Genomic DNA, 13,060 nt, shown 5'->3' on the forward strand with positions numbered 1-13,060 from the left:
GCTGCACAGGGGAGATGAGAGGCCTGCAGGGAGGTGCAGGGTGGCTGTGCTCCCTAAGCCTGCTTATCTACCCCCTGCACAGTCTTTTATGCCTATGTAGAGTGAGGGGTAGAGGGCTGCCCAATCAGAAAGGCAGCATTTTACATCCATGTTACACAGAGCAGAGAATCAGGCCCACTTTTACAGGTGCAGGGAAGAGGGGAAATGATAAACATGATCATCGTAAAGGATAGAGACTAAAAATCATTTCATTGTTGCAGTAATCCAGATTGGTGTATTTTCTTTCTTCTTCAAAGTCCCATTCGTTTCCTTTCGTGAGTGGCGAAGGCTGTTGATGGTGATGTGCAGAATTCATAATGAGGTACGGATCCTCTGAAGAGAGATGGTAGGAAGGGATGTAGCTGCTGTTGTAATTCACATGCAATTTCCCTTCATAAAAATCATCTCCAGACAGGCCTGGGTTAGGCCTGGAAGGATGGTAGCCAGCCTTTGTTGTAGGTGGTATATTGGGAACATGTTGGATACTGGAGTCCATACAGTTTTGTGAAGAAACGATTTCATAATGCAGATCAGCCAAAGATAAAGTAGAATCATTGCAACACTTGTCAGTACATGGATTCCTTTCTAGGGTAGTGTTCTTATTCCAGGGTTGTGGCTCTCCATAGTCAGCATACATATTGCACACAGAAGGTCCAGACAGGTCTCTGCTGTCATGCTCCCTGCTGCCAATTCCTTTGCACTTCTCATAGTATTTGTTAGATCCCATGTCCTGAGAGTGTTCTGTTAGGTAAGGGGATCTTCCAAAACCATAGTTTTTGGCAAGAGACAAACAATTATTTATTATTTGCTCTTGAGGGTTTTTGTCTATTAAATGTCCATTAAAACTACAGGGTGATACGTAGTTTTCCTGATTGGAAAGAAGTAAAGGCCAAGCTTCTTGACTTTGCATCTCACCTGTCAGGGACTTAAGAAAGAAAAATAAAATTTAATAATTAACTCAACAAAACAAACAAAAAAGAAAAAGAAATCCTTATAACTAACCCAGACCAATTAATACTCTTAGTGTAAACAATAAAACAGATCAAGTCAGAGTACCAAAGGTATCTGAGTTAATATTTCTTCTCTCCTTGCATTATGTTAATGTTGTGCATCGTAATGGTGAATCTTAGTAGGCTGATGGTACAGTATAAGAGAAATTTAAAATGGAAAGAAACCCAGCCAAGTCTGGTGTCTCTTCCTTTGAACTTGTGTCTGTTTCTTCATAATAGAGGAGCACGGTTGGGGCCCCAAATGATAAACAGCAAAGGAAAGTCATAGTTCAGAGAAAGAAGAAGGATGGCCCTGGTTTTCGGATGATAGTCTGCAGGGCCGGCTCCAGGGTTTTTGCTGCCCCAAGCGGCGAAAAAAAAAAGCGCCGCGATCGTGATCTGCGGCGGCAATTCGGCGAGAGGTCCTTCGCGCCGAGCGGGAGTGAGGGACCGTCCACCGAATTGCCGCCGAATAGCTGGACGTGCCGCCCCTCTCCGGAGTGGCCACCCCAAGCACCTGCTTGGCAAGCTGGTGCCTGGAGCCGGCCCTGCTAGTCTGGGACTTTTAAGACTTGGGTTCTCTTCTCTGACACAGACTTCCCGTGTAACCTTGGGCAAGTCACACAATCACTCTGCCCTGTCTGTAAAATGGAGATAATAGTACTATATGGGTGTTGTGAAAATAAATATATTAAAGGTGGAGTGCTCAGACGCTATGCTGATGGGGGCCATATAAGTATCTCAGATAGTTCAGCCTCCAAAGTCCTTCCAAAGGCTTACTAGAAAATGTACCTTGAATTGAATACTAGATTATATCGAAATAATACTTATTAATGAAATTGCTGTTTTAATACATTTACTATCACAGAGGATAATTTACTTATTTCTGTGGAGCTTTGCTGCAATTGGATAGGATGTTTTTTTTTTAATGGTTGTTACATTTTAAGTTGATTTTTTTTCACCCCAATAAATGATTCTTCAGACATTTGTAAAAGTATTTCCCCTTATTTTTAGTTGACATTTTTATTTCTTTAAAATTCAGAGCTTCACGAATGTCAGTTTCATTCAATGAAGGCGCAGCACACTGGAAGTATTCTGCTAAGCATAGTTTCTGGGTATTTTGCAATCTCTTTAAATACTCTAATTATTGGATTATAATTTTACAAGGTTTAATTCCTTGCAGAACACCTTCTTTTTATGTACATTTAATGATTAGTGCTTACAGTCCTCTGTTCTTTGTCATTTTACTTTTGCATCCTTTTAATTATTGCAACTTTATGACTTGATGGACCCAGCCGCAGTAAAATTCCCTTCACATATTCTGGAACTATCTGTATGAAGAAATTCCACCGACTGTACATTCTTTAGGGCCCAGCCCTGCCTTAGTTAAAGACCAGCTGATGCCATATGGAAAAGTTTGAAAACAGTCTATTGAAAATTATTCTATTTCTAGATCATATATTGTCTATGGTTCTCCTTCCAGGCATGATATAATAAGACCTACTATTTGAGAGTTTTTTCTGCTTCAGCAAATTATTCTTCATCTGAAGTCAAAATCTTCTGTGACCCACAACTAGTTGTTGTGGGAATTATCAATCTGTAACAAGGGATCATGATTTCAGGGAAAGAAAAAGCTGAGAAATAAATGAGCTTGAGAGAAACTGAGCCAAATTATGATTGGAGCAGTTATACTGATTTACACCAGCTGAGGATCTATCCCAAACAACATGTATTTATGGAGTCTTGGGCGCAAACTCTCATTGACTTTAATGGGAGAAGAATTGAGAAGTGGACAATGGGAGTTTTGCCTGAATTAGAATATCAGGATCAGGCACACAGGAAAAATGGCAAATGGGACCCAATCTTGTTACATGGGGGAAGAACTGCACCTATGCAAATAAGGACAGACTTGAAACCATATGAGAATAGCTGTTGGCTCATTGGCTTTTTCAAAAGTTCATGTCCCCTTGTTCTTGTATCAGACATTAGCTGCCATAGCAATGCATCATGTATTCGCTACCTGTTTCCTCAGAAGTCAGTATCTCCCACGGAGAATCACTCTTGAGCTCCACTTTCTCACACCCTCCCAGCATATTTTCACTAAAAGTCACTTAGATCTTCCACATCATTGTTTCATTCTGGTTGGTTTAACCTCCGCTGTTCAATCTTTGACTCATTCCTTGGAGCTTCAAGGATTCTCTGATTCCCCACACATTCATACAGAACTGAGAGATCGGTGGGTAGTTAGCCCCCTCTGAAAATCATTAATACCTTCCTTCAGCAGCCAGAAGAAGCCTCAATGTCAAGCGCACCAACCTGTGGTAAGTGTCACTGTCTTCCGTCCACCAAATGGCAGATGCAGCTGGGTACTTGTGATATAAAAGTATCTGTAATGTGACCTCTCTCAAAGAATGCTGATAAATTCACACCAGGGATAGCTCTGCTGACCAACCTGATTTCCTTACTCGGGGCTGGATTAGTCATGAGATCTGTGCATAGATGCTGCCCTCTGTGCATGTGATTCTCACCCTTTCCACACAGTCAGGACAGGGAGAAGCCATCTCTGTATCATCCTCCTCTTGGCTCTGTGGAGAACTCTCCATGGGTCTAGAAATGCTCATGTGGGAAGGGGGCTAGAAAGGACTAAGCATGAAGGATGCACATTATCCCTCACCAACCGTGTGGAATTCATAGAAACTGAACTCAAGCTAAGGCGGCATTAACTTTTCTGTGATGGCCCCTCGACATCATTGGTAGGACCTACATAGCAAGTAGGGAATGTCTTGGCAGTACAACTCCCATTTGGAGTAGCATGGCAGCTAGATGGTGGTGGAAGGGAACCTGGAGCTACTGCACAGCCTACACATGGATAATCCTATGCCTCTAGTGGATCCTTGATATCTACACATCATGGGGATTTGCAGGTTATTTTGATAAAACTCCAGCTCATTCTGCAGGGTGAGAGTCCCCACAACACAACAATCTGGGGAGAGTTCTGAGGGAAAAGCTGCAATGACAGATGTCTCCTCTCCTGTGGGCTTTTCTAAGGGAGGGGAAAATCTGGCCATAGTTTTTATTCAGTGGTAGGCAAGCCAAGGTTGCTGACTCCCACACCCAAGGTCCAGGTAACCTGAGCAGCATGGCACATAGGACAAGAAACTGTTGAGCCCTCTGTATTTTGTATATTAATAATAAAAGTTACCTCAGCCTCCCGGCATCTTTTTAGTCTTGGAGAGATGGGAGAAACAGCTGTCTGTGCTTTCTGTATTGATCTTCTTGCTTCTGCTTCTAGTTTTGTTTCTGGCCTGGGGTGATCATGGGCCCCCTTAGACTTTAAAAAGGAATGGGTTAAGTTCAAGTTAAAAACAGAGCCCAAGCAGTAACTTTAGGAGCTCAGCACTTACGGTACGTATTTAAAATCCACGTAGGGGCTGCGTGGTCCAGTGGGTTACAGCCTTTCACCTCACATGGTGTATTCAACTCAGCAAAACGGAATAGGGTGGTCTGCTGATGATGGACATTTGCAGAAATCACAAAACCATTGCACAACATTTACAGCTAGGGATCTTGTCAACGGAGCCCGGACTTGCAGGATTGCTGCCAGTCAGAGCTAAGGTGTGTGGGGAAGCTTCCCTCTCTGTAGTATGTGTGAGAAGTCAGTTCCATTAGTTCTTTAATGAATGACATGCATCTGACGAAGTGGGTATTCACTCACGAAAGCTTATGCTCCAATACATCTGTTAGGCTATAAGGTGCCACGGGACTCTTTGTTGCTTCTTAACACACACATATCTTACAAAACTGAGAATCTGTGTGTGTGTGTGTGTGTGTGTGTATATATATATATATATAGTATGATTAATCAGAAAATTAATTTCCACCTCTATTTCTTTGAGAATTAACTTGATATTAGCATGTTTGTAAATACAATATGTTAGTTATTAAAATGAAATATGTTTGGCCAGGTCCCCAGGAAGTGCAAAGACCTGGAGGAGAGGAAGGATAGTCCAGAACTTAGCCTTGGACTTAAGAGACATGAGTTCAATTCCCTATTCTGCCCCAGATATCCTCTGCGACCTTAGGCAAGTCACTTAGCTTCTCTGTGCCTCAGTTCCCCATCTGTAAAATATGGATAATAGCACTACCTTGCCGCACAGGGTAGTGTTGTCAGGACAAATATGTTAAACATTGTGAGGTGCTCAAAAACTATGGTAATGGGAGTATAAGTACTTACAAAAAACCAAAACAATCCCCCCTTTCAAATTTCCAAAAGGGTCATAGTAAAGCTTTAAAAAAATCTGTTTATACCAGTCAAGATCTGGCCCATTATCTAACTGTTGGGGCAATTGGTACTAAATGCTAAAAAGGTATAGTGTGTATATGATGGGCTACCACAGACACATGCTTAGGTATGACTCCTTACTGCTCTAAGAAATCCTTATTCCTGGATGGTGCATTCTGGGAAGGACGTAACAGCAAAATAGCATTTCTGAAGCTGTAAGGGTCAGGGCTTTGTCCTATACTTTAGACTATGTCTGCACTGCAGCTGGGAGAGCATCTCCCTCCCTGCTCTAGCTAGCACGCTAAAAATAGCAGTGTGGATGTTAAGTACAAGCCCGCCTGACACACAACCCCCCTCTCCCCCCGGCCCATACTCGAGTGGCTAGGCTGTGCTGCCACCTGTATCACAACATCTACACTGTTATTTTTAGTGCACTAGCTCAAGCAGATCTAGGCCATGTCTGTCTACCCGGGCTGGGAAGCACACTCCCAGTTGCAGTGTAGACTTGCCCTCATGGGTATGATGCATTACAAAGTAATGATAATATAGGATTCTTATTAGGTAGGACAAATGTCTTTAGTTAATTTGATTCAATACCTTTTTAAATTGGTCTGGATAAAACTGTTTTACACCAACCTGAAAAAATATGAATGGCCCTTCATGCCTCCAGAAGTTGGTGACAGGGTACCCACCATGGCCTCGACAGGAAATAAGCTTTAAAGGTCCACTGCAGTTTGGACAGCATTTCCCTGTAACAAGAATAGGAGGATACATTTGCATCTGTGCAGGGGATCTAGCAGTCAGATGAATCCAATCTGTGAGAATGGTTCATTTGGAGTGGATTGTTACCTTATGGTGCTTGTGTGCTCAAAAGATGCATTGAGTAGAGCTGTGCAAAAAATCCTTTCATACATATAGAAAATCAAACACTGGCAAAGAATGACCTTTCTCCTGTTTTATAGTTCAAGGTGACCTGCAAAGGATATTTTAAAAAAGTGTACTTTTTTGCATTTAGTTTGGTTTTTCATTGAAGTATAAAAAAAGGGCTGAAAGACTGGGCAATGAGGGTTTTGGTCTTCTGATTGTTTTTCAACTTAGAAGTAGGCCTGGTTAAAAAAATTTTGATAGCCATTTTCCACTGGAAAATGCTGATTCAATACAATAAACATTTTGCCAAACTGCACCAATTTCATCAAAAGGTTCAATGAAAAATTATCATAAGAACATAAGAACCGCCACACTCGGTCAGATCAATGGTCCATCTAGCCTAGTATCCTGTCTTCCAACAGTGGCCAATGCCAGGTACGTCAGAGGGAATGAACAGAACAGGCAATTATCGAGTGATCCCTTGCCTGTTGTCCACTCCCAGATTCTGGCAAACAGAGCCAAGGACATTCAGAGCATGGGGTTGCATCCCTGACCATCCTGGCTAATAGCCATTGATAGACCTATCCTCCATGAACTTATCTAGTTCTTTTTTGGAACCCTGTTATAGTTTGGCCTTCATAGATTCATAGATTCTAGGACTGGAAGGGACCTCGAGAGGTCATCGAGTCCAGTCCCCTGCCCGCATGGCAAGACCAAATACTGTCTAGATCATCCCTGGCAATAAGTTCCACAGGTTGACTGTGCATTCAAGTGCCTTGTTTCAACTTTATCTTTTCAACTAATATAATATATTTTGAATGATAAAGTTGAAACAAAGTACTTCAACCTTATCAAAACAAAAAGTTTCGATCAGGTCATTTAGATTGTTTTGTAACCAATTATTTTGGCAATTCTATTTTGTGGGAAATTTAGAAATGTTGACTTTTCATTGCGATTTGGGATGAGAGGAAATTTTGAAATGCCAGAATTTCCTGAGGAATGGAAATGCCAAATTTCAACCAGCTCTATTTTGAAATATCAGGAATTTCAAGTCTGATCTTCCCTGGTTTGGCTGGGGGACCTACGTGAGAGCTCAGGGATGTTTATTATGGACTCCAACACTTCAACTAGGTTAGGCAGAATTTGATTTTTTTTTAAAATAAATTTCAATGGATAATATAAATGTTTATTTTTAAGCACTTACATTTTTTTTTATAGATTTAAATTTTCAGAGTTGTGCAAAATTATCAGGGGGATAACATCACATGTAAAAATATGCTAAGTAAATATCCTTAAACCAAACTCTAATAAGTTCTCAACCATCATTTTTCTTACTTTGCCTATCTGTAAGTTTTGATTATTATGGAAGGATTTTTTTGTCAATTAATGTGTGCACTGTGATATCAATGTTTACTGACATTTACCAATAAAATTTAATCCTTCCAAGTCTAACTGAAGTCTTTAACAAAATCTTCCTTTATCCAAAATGTTCATTAGTCACGGTTAACAAAACCAAACAATCATAAAGAATTTTAACAAGTCTAGCTAAAAATCTCTTCCCTTCTCAATTACTCAAGTTTTGATCACTCAGCTTTTGTGCTGTCACGTTTTCAGTAATTTTCCAGTCATCATAGAATCTTCCAGCATAGACGGGCTAAATTTCTAACACAGACACAAGTAAAAAAACCCAAATACTTTTTCTTTAGAAAAATATTATTTCTACATCATAAAAAATCAACTCATTTTTTTCCCTTTGGAGGTCACCTTTAAGTAAAAATATTTCCTCACCTTTAAGTGAGGTTCCTGTGCAGATTAATATACTAGGAACTCATCTGTACCAAGCTGGATATCAAGCCTTAGCTAAAGCAAAATAGACAGTATAAGCTGACTTTTAAGACTAGCCAGGCTGCAAAAGAAAGTTTTGAGAAGCCAAATCAGTAAAAATAAAAAGGAATCAGTACTCATTAGAATTCTCTTGAAATATGCAAGTTGGATTTAATAATAGGGAATACTGTTGCAATGGCAGTGGAAAGGACTGGATGACGCAATTAGTCTTTTCCATCTCTAATTTCTATGATATTATAATAATTTATTAACTAGGGTATTAATAAGAGAACCAGGGCAGGTGTTGCTATTTCCACATAGCCATACTTACGTTGCTGTTTTTGCCTGGCTTTATCACATATGGCTGGTCTCAGATAGATCTTCCTCCCATCTGCAGCTGAGCAGTCATTGCTGCAGACCACTACCCCAAGGCAGGACTTTTTTAAGATGCGAGAGTTGTGGTTATTGGTGTTTCTCATTGCCCAGCTACTCAGGTGCCTCTGAGCATTTTTATCATCCGAGCTATAGATATGCTTTACATAGGAATCTGGCCATTCCTGAAACCAATCTGTTTGTTTCACATCCTGTTAAGAACCCAAAGAATGCCACATTTTAGCCAAGGAAAGAAAGTAGTTTCTCAATATGAGGACAATAGGCTAGATCCTTGTCACTCTGGCAGTGTGTAGCAGGCCCAAATCCAGACTAGCCAGTAACAGGAGGATTCCTTCAGTATAGGCTTGGGGGATGGCTGGGGAAAGGGACTGTGGCTACAGTTCCCCTTTGCTCCAATGATCTGACCACCTGCCAGAACAGCCCTTTGGCCTTCAGGCTGCTCTAACTCATTGCAGGGCCCAGCCAGGTGCAGAGCAGCCTCCAGAGTGGAAGGTGAGGTGGCAAGTGACTTTAAGCCACCTACTGTAAATGAAGTACCCTACACAGCCATCAAACTTAGCAATTATTAGCTGGTTAATTTCTTGTATGCTCCAGGGCCTGTGCTGCAAAGTTTGGAAGTGGAGACAAGCGTTTGGTTTGGGCTTGGGTTAGCCCCCCCAATACAGCATTTCAGTCAGACCTTATTTTTCTATTAGAGGTTGAGCCAAAATCTATATTGTAACCAACAAATATAAAACTACACAAACAGAATGACATTTTAGCAAGGGGCCAGCCAGACAGCCAGACAATGGCTACAGTTAGTAAAAGAAGAAAATGTAAATAGGTTATAAAGAACCAAACAAACACTCTGATGCCTTAATGGGAAATAGATTGGTGACAACATGAACTAGTCTCAGCAAAGCACTGGGTTTTTTTCTTGAGCGTAATGAAAGCAAAGAAAGGAGAAAAGGTCAAAGGAGACTGAGATCCACGAAAGCAGTACAGAAGCACCTTGCTAATTTGCACTGGCTGGGAGATCTATTGTTTGAGACTAGCATCAGGGATATTTCTTTGCCATCCCTGTGAAAAACTACCCAAGTTTGACAAGTTCTGTTCCTTTGAAAAATCTTGATTCTAGAGCTGGACAGAAATTTTCGGACAAATCTGAGTTTAATCAGAAAGTATCAGCTCAGCAGAGCAAAACGTTTCACTGAATCGATTATAGATTTGATGAAACTTTACTCAAAACCTGGTTTCCTGGCTGGCTGCTGGGGAGCCCATGTTCTGGGGCAGCCCCACCATGCAGACTGCCCTGTGCTGGGGATTGCAGGGTTTCCAGGCTCCCCTTTCCACAGAGAGCCTGGCAGCTCCAGAAGCCCCAAGCACAAAAGCCCAGGAGCCCTGAGCCTAGCACCCCCAGCTGGAGCTCTCAGGGCTGCTATGCTCCCCCCATTTGCAGCAGCACTGCCCATCTCTCTGCCTTGGAGCAGGAAGCATAGAACTCTGCAAGCCTGAGCTCCAGCTCGGGATCTAGGACAACCCCATCATGGCTGGTTTCAAGGTGCCCTGAACTCTAGAAACAGCTCAGCTAGCGGATTCAGAGCCTGGAAGCCCTTTGAACCCCACTCAAGGTAAGTTAATCTACTCCTGTTTCAAAGTCAGGTACGTCAAAGCTCACTATAGAACTTTTAGTGTGCGGTAGCAGGGTTCATATGGACACTTAGTGTACCGCAGGCTCATTTGGGGTGGATTTATACCCCAGCTTTTTGTGAACTATATATTGTGTAGACAAGTTCTCAGGTCTTCCAGGCTGCCTGCTGCAGAATTGGGTACCTGAAAGTCCTGCATCGGGCTTCCAGTGTTCATGGCTGCCGCTGGGCAGCTCTTCCATACAGACAACTTCATGCTGGGGGGCCCAAGGTTTTCAGATTCCCAGGCCAGCTGGCTCCCTGGTCTATCGGACACCTGAGTAGGTAGCCAGGGTGCCAACTGGCCCAGGAATCTGGAAGCCCTGGGGTCCCCAGCACTGTGACAATCTACATGGTGGTGCTGCCCTGGACCAGCAGACCCTGGGAGCCCAGACGGCTGCTGAATAAAAGTGAGATTCTGCTGCTAACAGCAGTGAAACTGACAAGAATGTCAATTTCACATATTTAATTTTGGAAATATTATGGTTTGGTGCTTCCAAAATGAAATGTTTCAGGTTTTGTGGATGCAAAAAGAATTTGGTATAATTGTTTTTGATTCAGTTCAGAACAAAAAACAAATTCCAAAATACCGAAATTTTTTGGGAACTGAAAATCCTGAGTTATGGCCAGCGCTACTCAGTTCACACATGCTCAGTAGAGACTTGTTAGAGTTTGGCAGCTAAATTCTCTGAAGATTTAATCTGCACTGTGCATGTTCCAGCCCAGGAATCCAATGGCTGATAAAAACTCTCCCAGAAATCACTGCTTCCAGCTGCTGGGAGCTGCTGTGGCTCCAGGCTTGGGAACTGAGAACAGGGAGACCATTTCTTCTATGCTCTCTGTGCTCCATCTGCTGGCTCCTAGGCAGTGTGGAGGTCGAATCCGCCTGATTCAAATGCAGATGGGACAAGAGACGGACCTACAGGAGGAGGGCCAGTGGCGGCAGTAGATTTGGACAAGGAGCCTTTGGTGTGGAAGGGGGACTGAGATATGGAGCCTGGGTCGGGAGGGTGATTGTGAGTGGGAGCCAAGGTGGGGAGACAGATTGGATGAGGAGTTGAGGTTGCGTGTGTGAGGGACTGAGCTGGCTTGATAAGGAGACTGGGTCAAGGAGCCTAGCGGATATCAGGATGAGAAGCTCAGGAAGGGAGATCGAGACTTGACGCTGATATAGTGGAAGATTGGGACTCAGAAGGGGAGCATGAAGAGGGAAACTGGGACTGGGATAAAGAGGTTGGGGGTCACCATTCATGAGCTGTCAACACATATCTCTTATACCTCCAGCCAAAGTGTGTATCTCATGCCCTACTAGTAGCTGGTCCACATACAGGATGACAACCAGCTAGTGTCCTCTGTTACTCTGTTAGCTCAAGTTGCAGAGGCTTGGGTCTAAATGTTCCAACAATGCTGATGACCCATGTTAGTGTCAAGATGTTGCCACTTACTGGAGTTTCACTTTTTTCAGTTTGCTTTTTTAAAAAACCTAGAAAACTACACACATACAAAACTACATTAAAATAACTTTAAGGCTGCAAAGTTTCTGGGTACCTAGCTTGAATCTGGGCTCTGATTTGCAGAAGTGTTAAGAACTCACATCTGCAACTGAAAGCAGTGGCAGCTGTGCTTTTTGAAAATATAAAATGCTATATAATGCAAAGTACTCTGAAAAATTAAATCGTAGGTATCGCAAATTGGACACCCAAAGTTACTGGGCACTTTTGACCTTAATCTCTGTGCCTCAGGTACCATCTGTAAAATGGGATAAAATACCATCCACTCGCCTCACAGTGCTGTTGTTAAAAAAATTCACTAGTGTTTGTGCAGCACTCAGATATTCTAGTCCTACACCCATGAGAAAATTAATAATTGTGTGTTCAAAGCACATTTGAATGATATGCTGTAAATAAGACATTCAAGAGAGAGGACAAAATAAAATATCGAATAGCTGCATCATCCAACTAGTGAACTAGAAAGCTAGTGAAACTATAGTATCACTATTACTTCTAACACATAGACAGCTCTTTCAGGTGTATAATTCAAGGATAAATGTATGAATGCTTAAATGTTTTACTGAATAATTTTCTAGCCGTTCAACAAAATGTCTCATTTTGCCATCTACACCAGGGATACCAGGAAAGTGGCAAACAAGGAAAGATGATAAAATATGGATGTTTCAGAAGGTATTCCATGATTGGCTGAACTTCTAAAATACCTTCTAAAACAAACACACGTACCTGAGGCAGTTTGATGTCATTGATATCCCAGCTTGTCATTTCTCCACTTTGAGAAGTAGAGTCCTCCTGGTCCATAATATCATCTGCAGCTTTCAGCATTTCTGAATTCCTTCCCAAACTTAGCAAGCAAATCTCCACTGCCTTCTTTTGAAGTTAACTAGCTGTCACCACTCTCAGGCAGTTTACAATGAGGAACCTGTTTCCTGAAGCTAAACGATAGAGAGGCTGCCCATTAAAGATAAAAATCAGTGTTCTTCTGCCAGAAAAACTTGTTCCATTAAAAGTTTTGCAAGCAGACAAAGCAATGGAAAATATAGCTTAGAGATAGAATGTGATCTTATGGAGGCATCATTAACTGAAAGCACACCAAGAGTTTATTGACGGTTTTGTTTTGCTCATTCTCCTTTCAGACCAAATTTATGTTCATGTAACTCCACTCCCATACCTCTTTGTAAGTGAGATCAGAATCAGGCCCTATATTTTCAGAGCCAAAATGACTGAGAAGCTCAGCACTTGCTAAGGCCTCTTTTTTCTTGTTGGTTACACAATAGGATTTTCTCATACTGTACATTACAAAGGTAAGGTGCAATAGGTGATTCTGTCATGTCTAGGTGACCAGATGTCCCGATTTTATAGGGACAGTCCCGATATTTGGGACTTTGTCTTATATAGGCGCCTATTGCCCCCCACCCCCATCCCAATTTTTCACACTAGTCATGTCATTTAAATTGAAATGGTTCTCGGCCATTTCAAAAATTGCACACA

General features: G+C 42.0%; 1 protein-coding gene across 1 annotated transcript; it reads right to left on the reverse strand.

The window, feature by feature from the left end:
- Positions 1-217: 217 nt before the first annotated feature.
- GCM1 (glial cells missing transcription factor 1) lies at positions 218-12,394 on the reverse strand. Its single transcript, XM_065402183.1, has 5 exons — positions 12,296-12,394; positions 8,333-8,585; positions 5,947-6,059; positions 4,231-4,359; positions 218-964 (listed from the first exon to the last, which is right to left on the reverse strand). The coding sequence occupies exons 1-5, from the start codon at positions 12,392-12,394 to the stop codon at positions 218-220; spliced, it is 1,341 nt and encodes a 446-aa protein (XP_065258255.1).
- Positions 12,395-13,060: the final 666 nt, after the last annotated feature.

This window comes from Emys orbicularis, chromosome 3 (genome assembly GCF_028017835.1).
Source record: "Emys orbicularis isolate rEmyOrb1 chromosome 3, rEmyOrb1.hap1, whole genome shotgun sequence".
In the NCBI taxonomy this organism is placed as follows: Eukaryota; Metazoa; Chordata; order Testudines; family Emydidae; genus Emys; species Emys orbicularis.

Coding starts and splice junctions, on each gene's coding strand:
- GCM1 (XM_065402183.1), bottom strand. CDS start 12,394: ATGCTGAAAGCTGCAGATGATATTATGGACCAGGAGGACTCTACTTCT. Junction 4,360..5,946: donor GGCCATTCATATTTTTTCAG/GTTGGTGTAAAA, acceptor TCCTTTTTAAAG/TCTAAGGGGGCCCATGATCA. Junction 965..4,230: donor AAAGATGCCGGGAGGCTGAG/GTAACTTTTATT, acceptor TTCTTTCTTAAG/TCCCTGACAGGTGAGATGCA.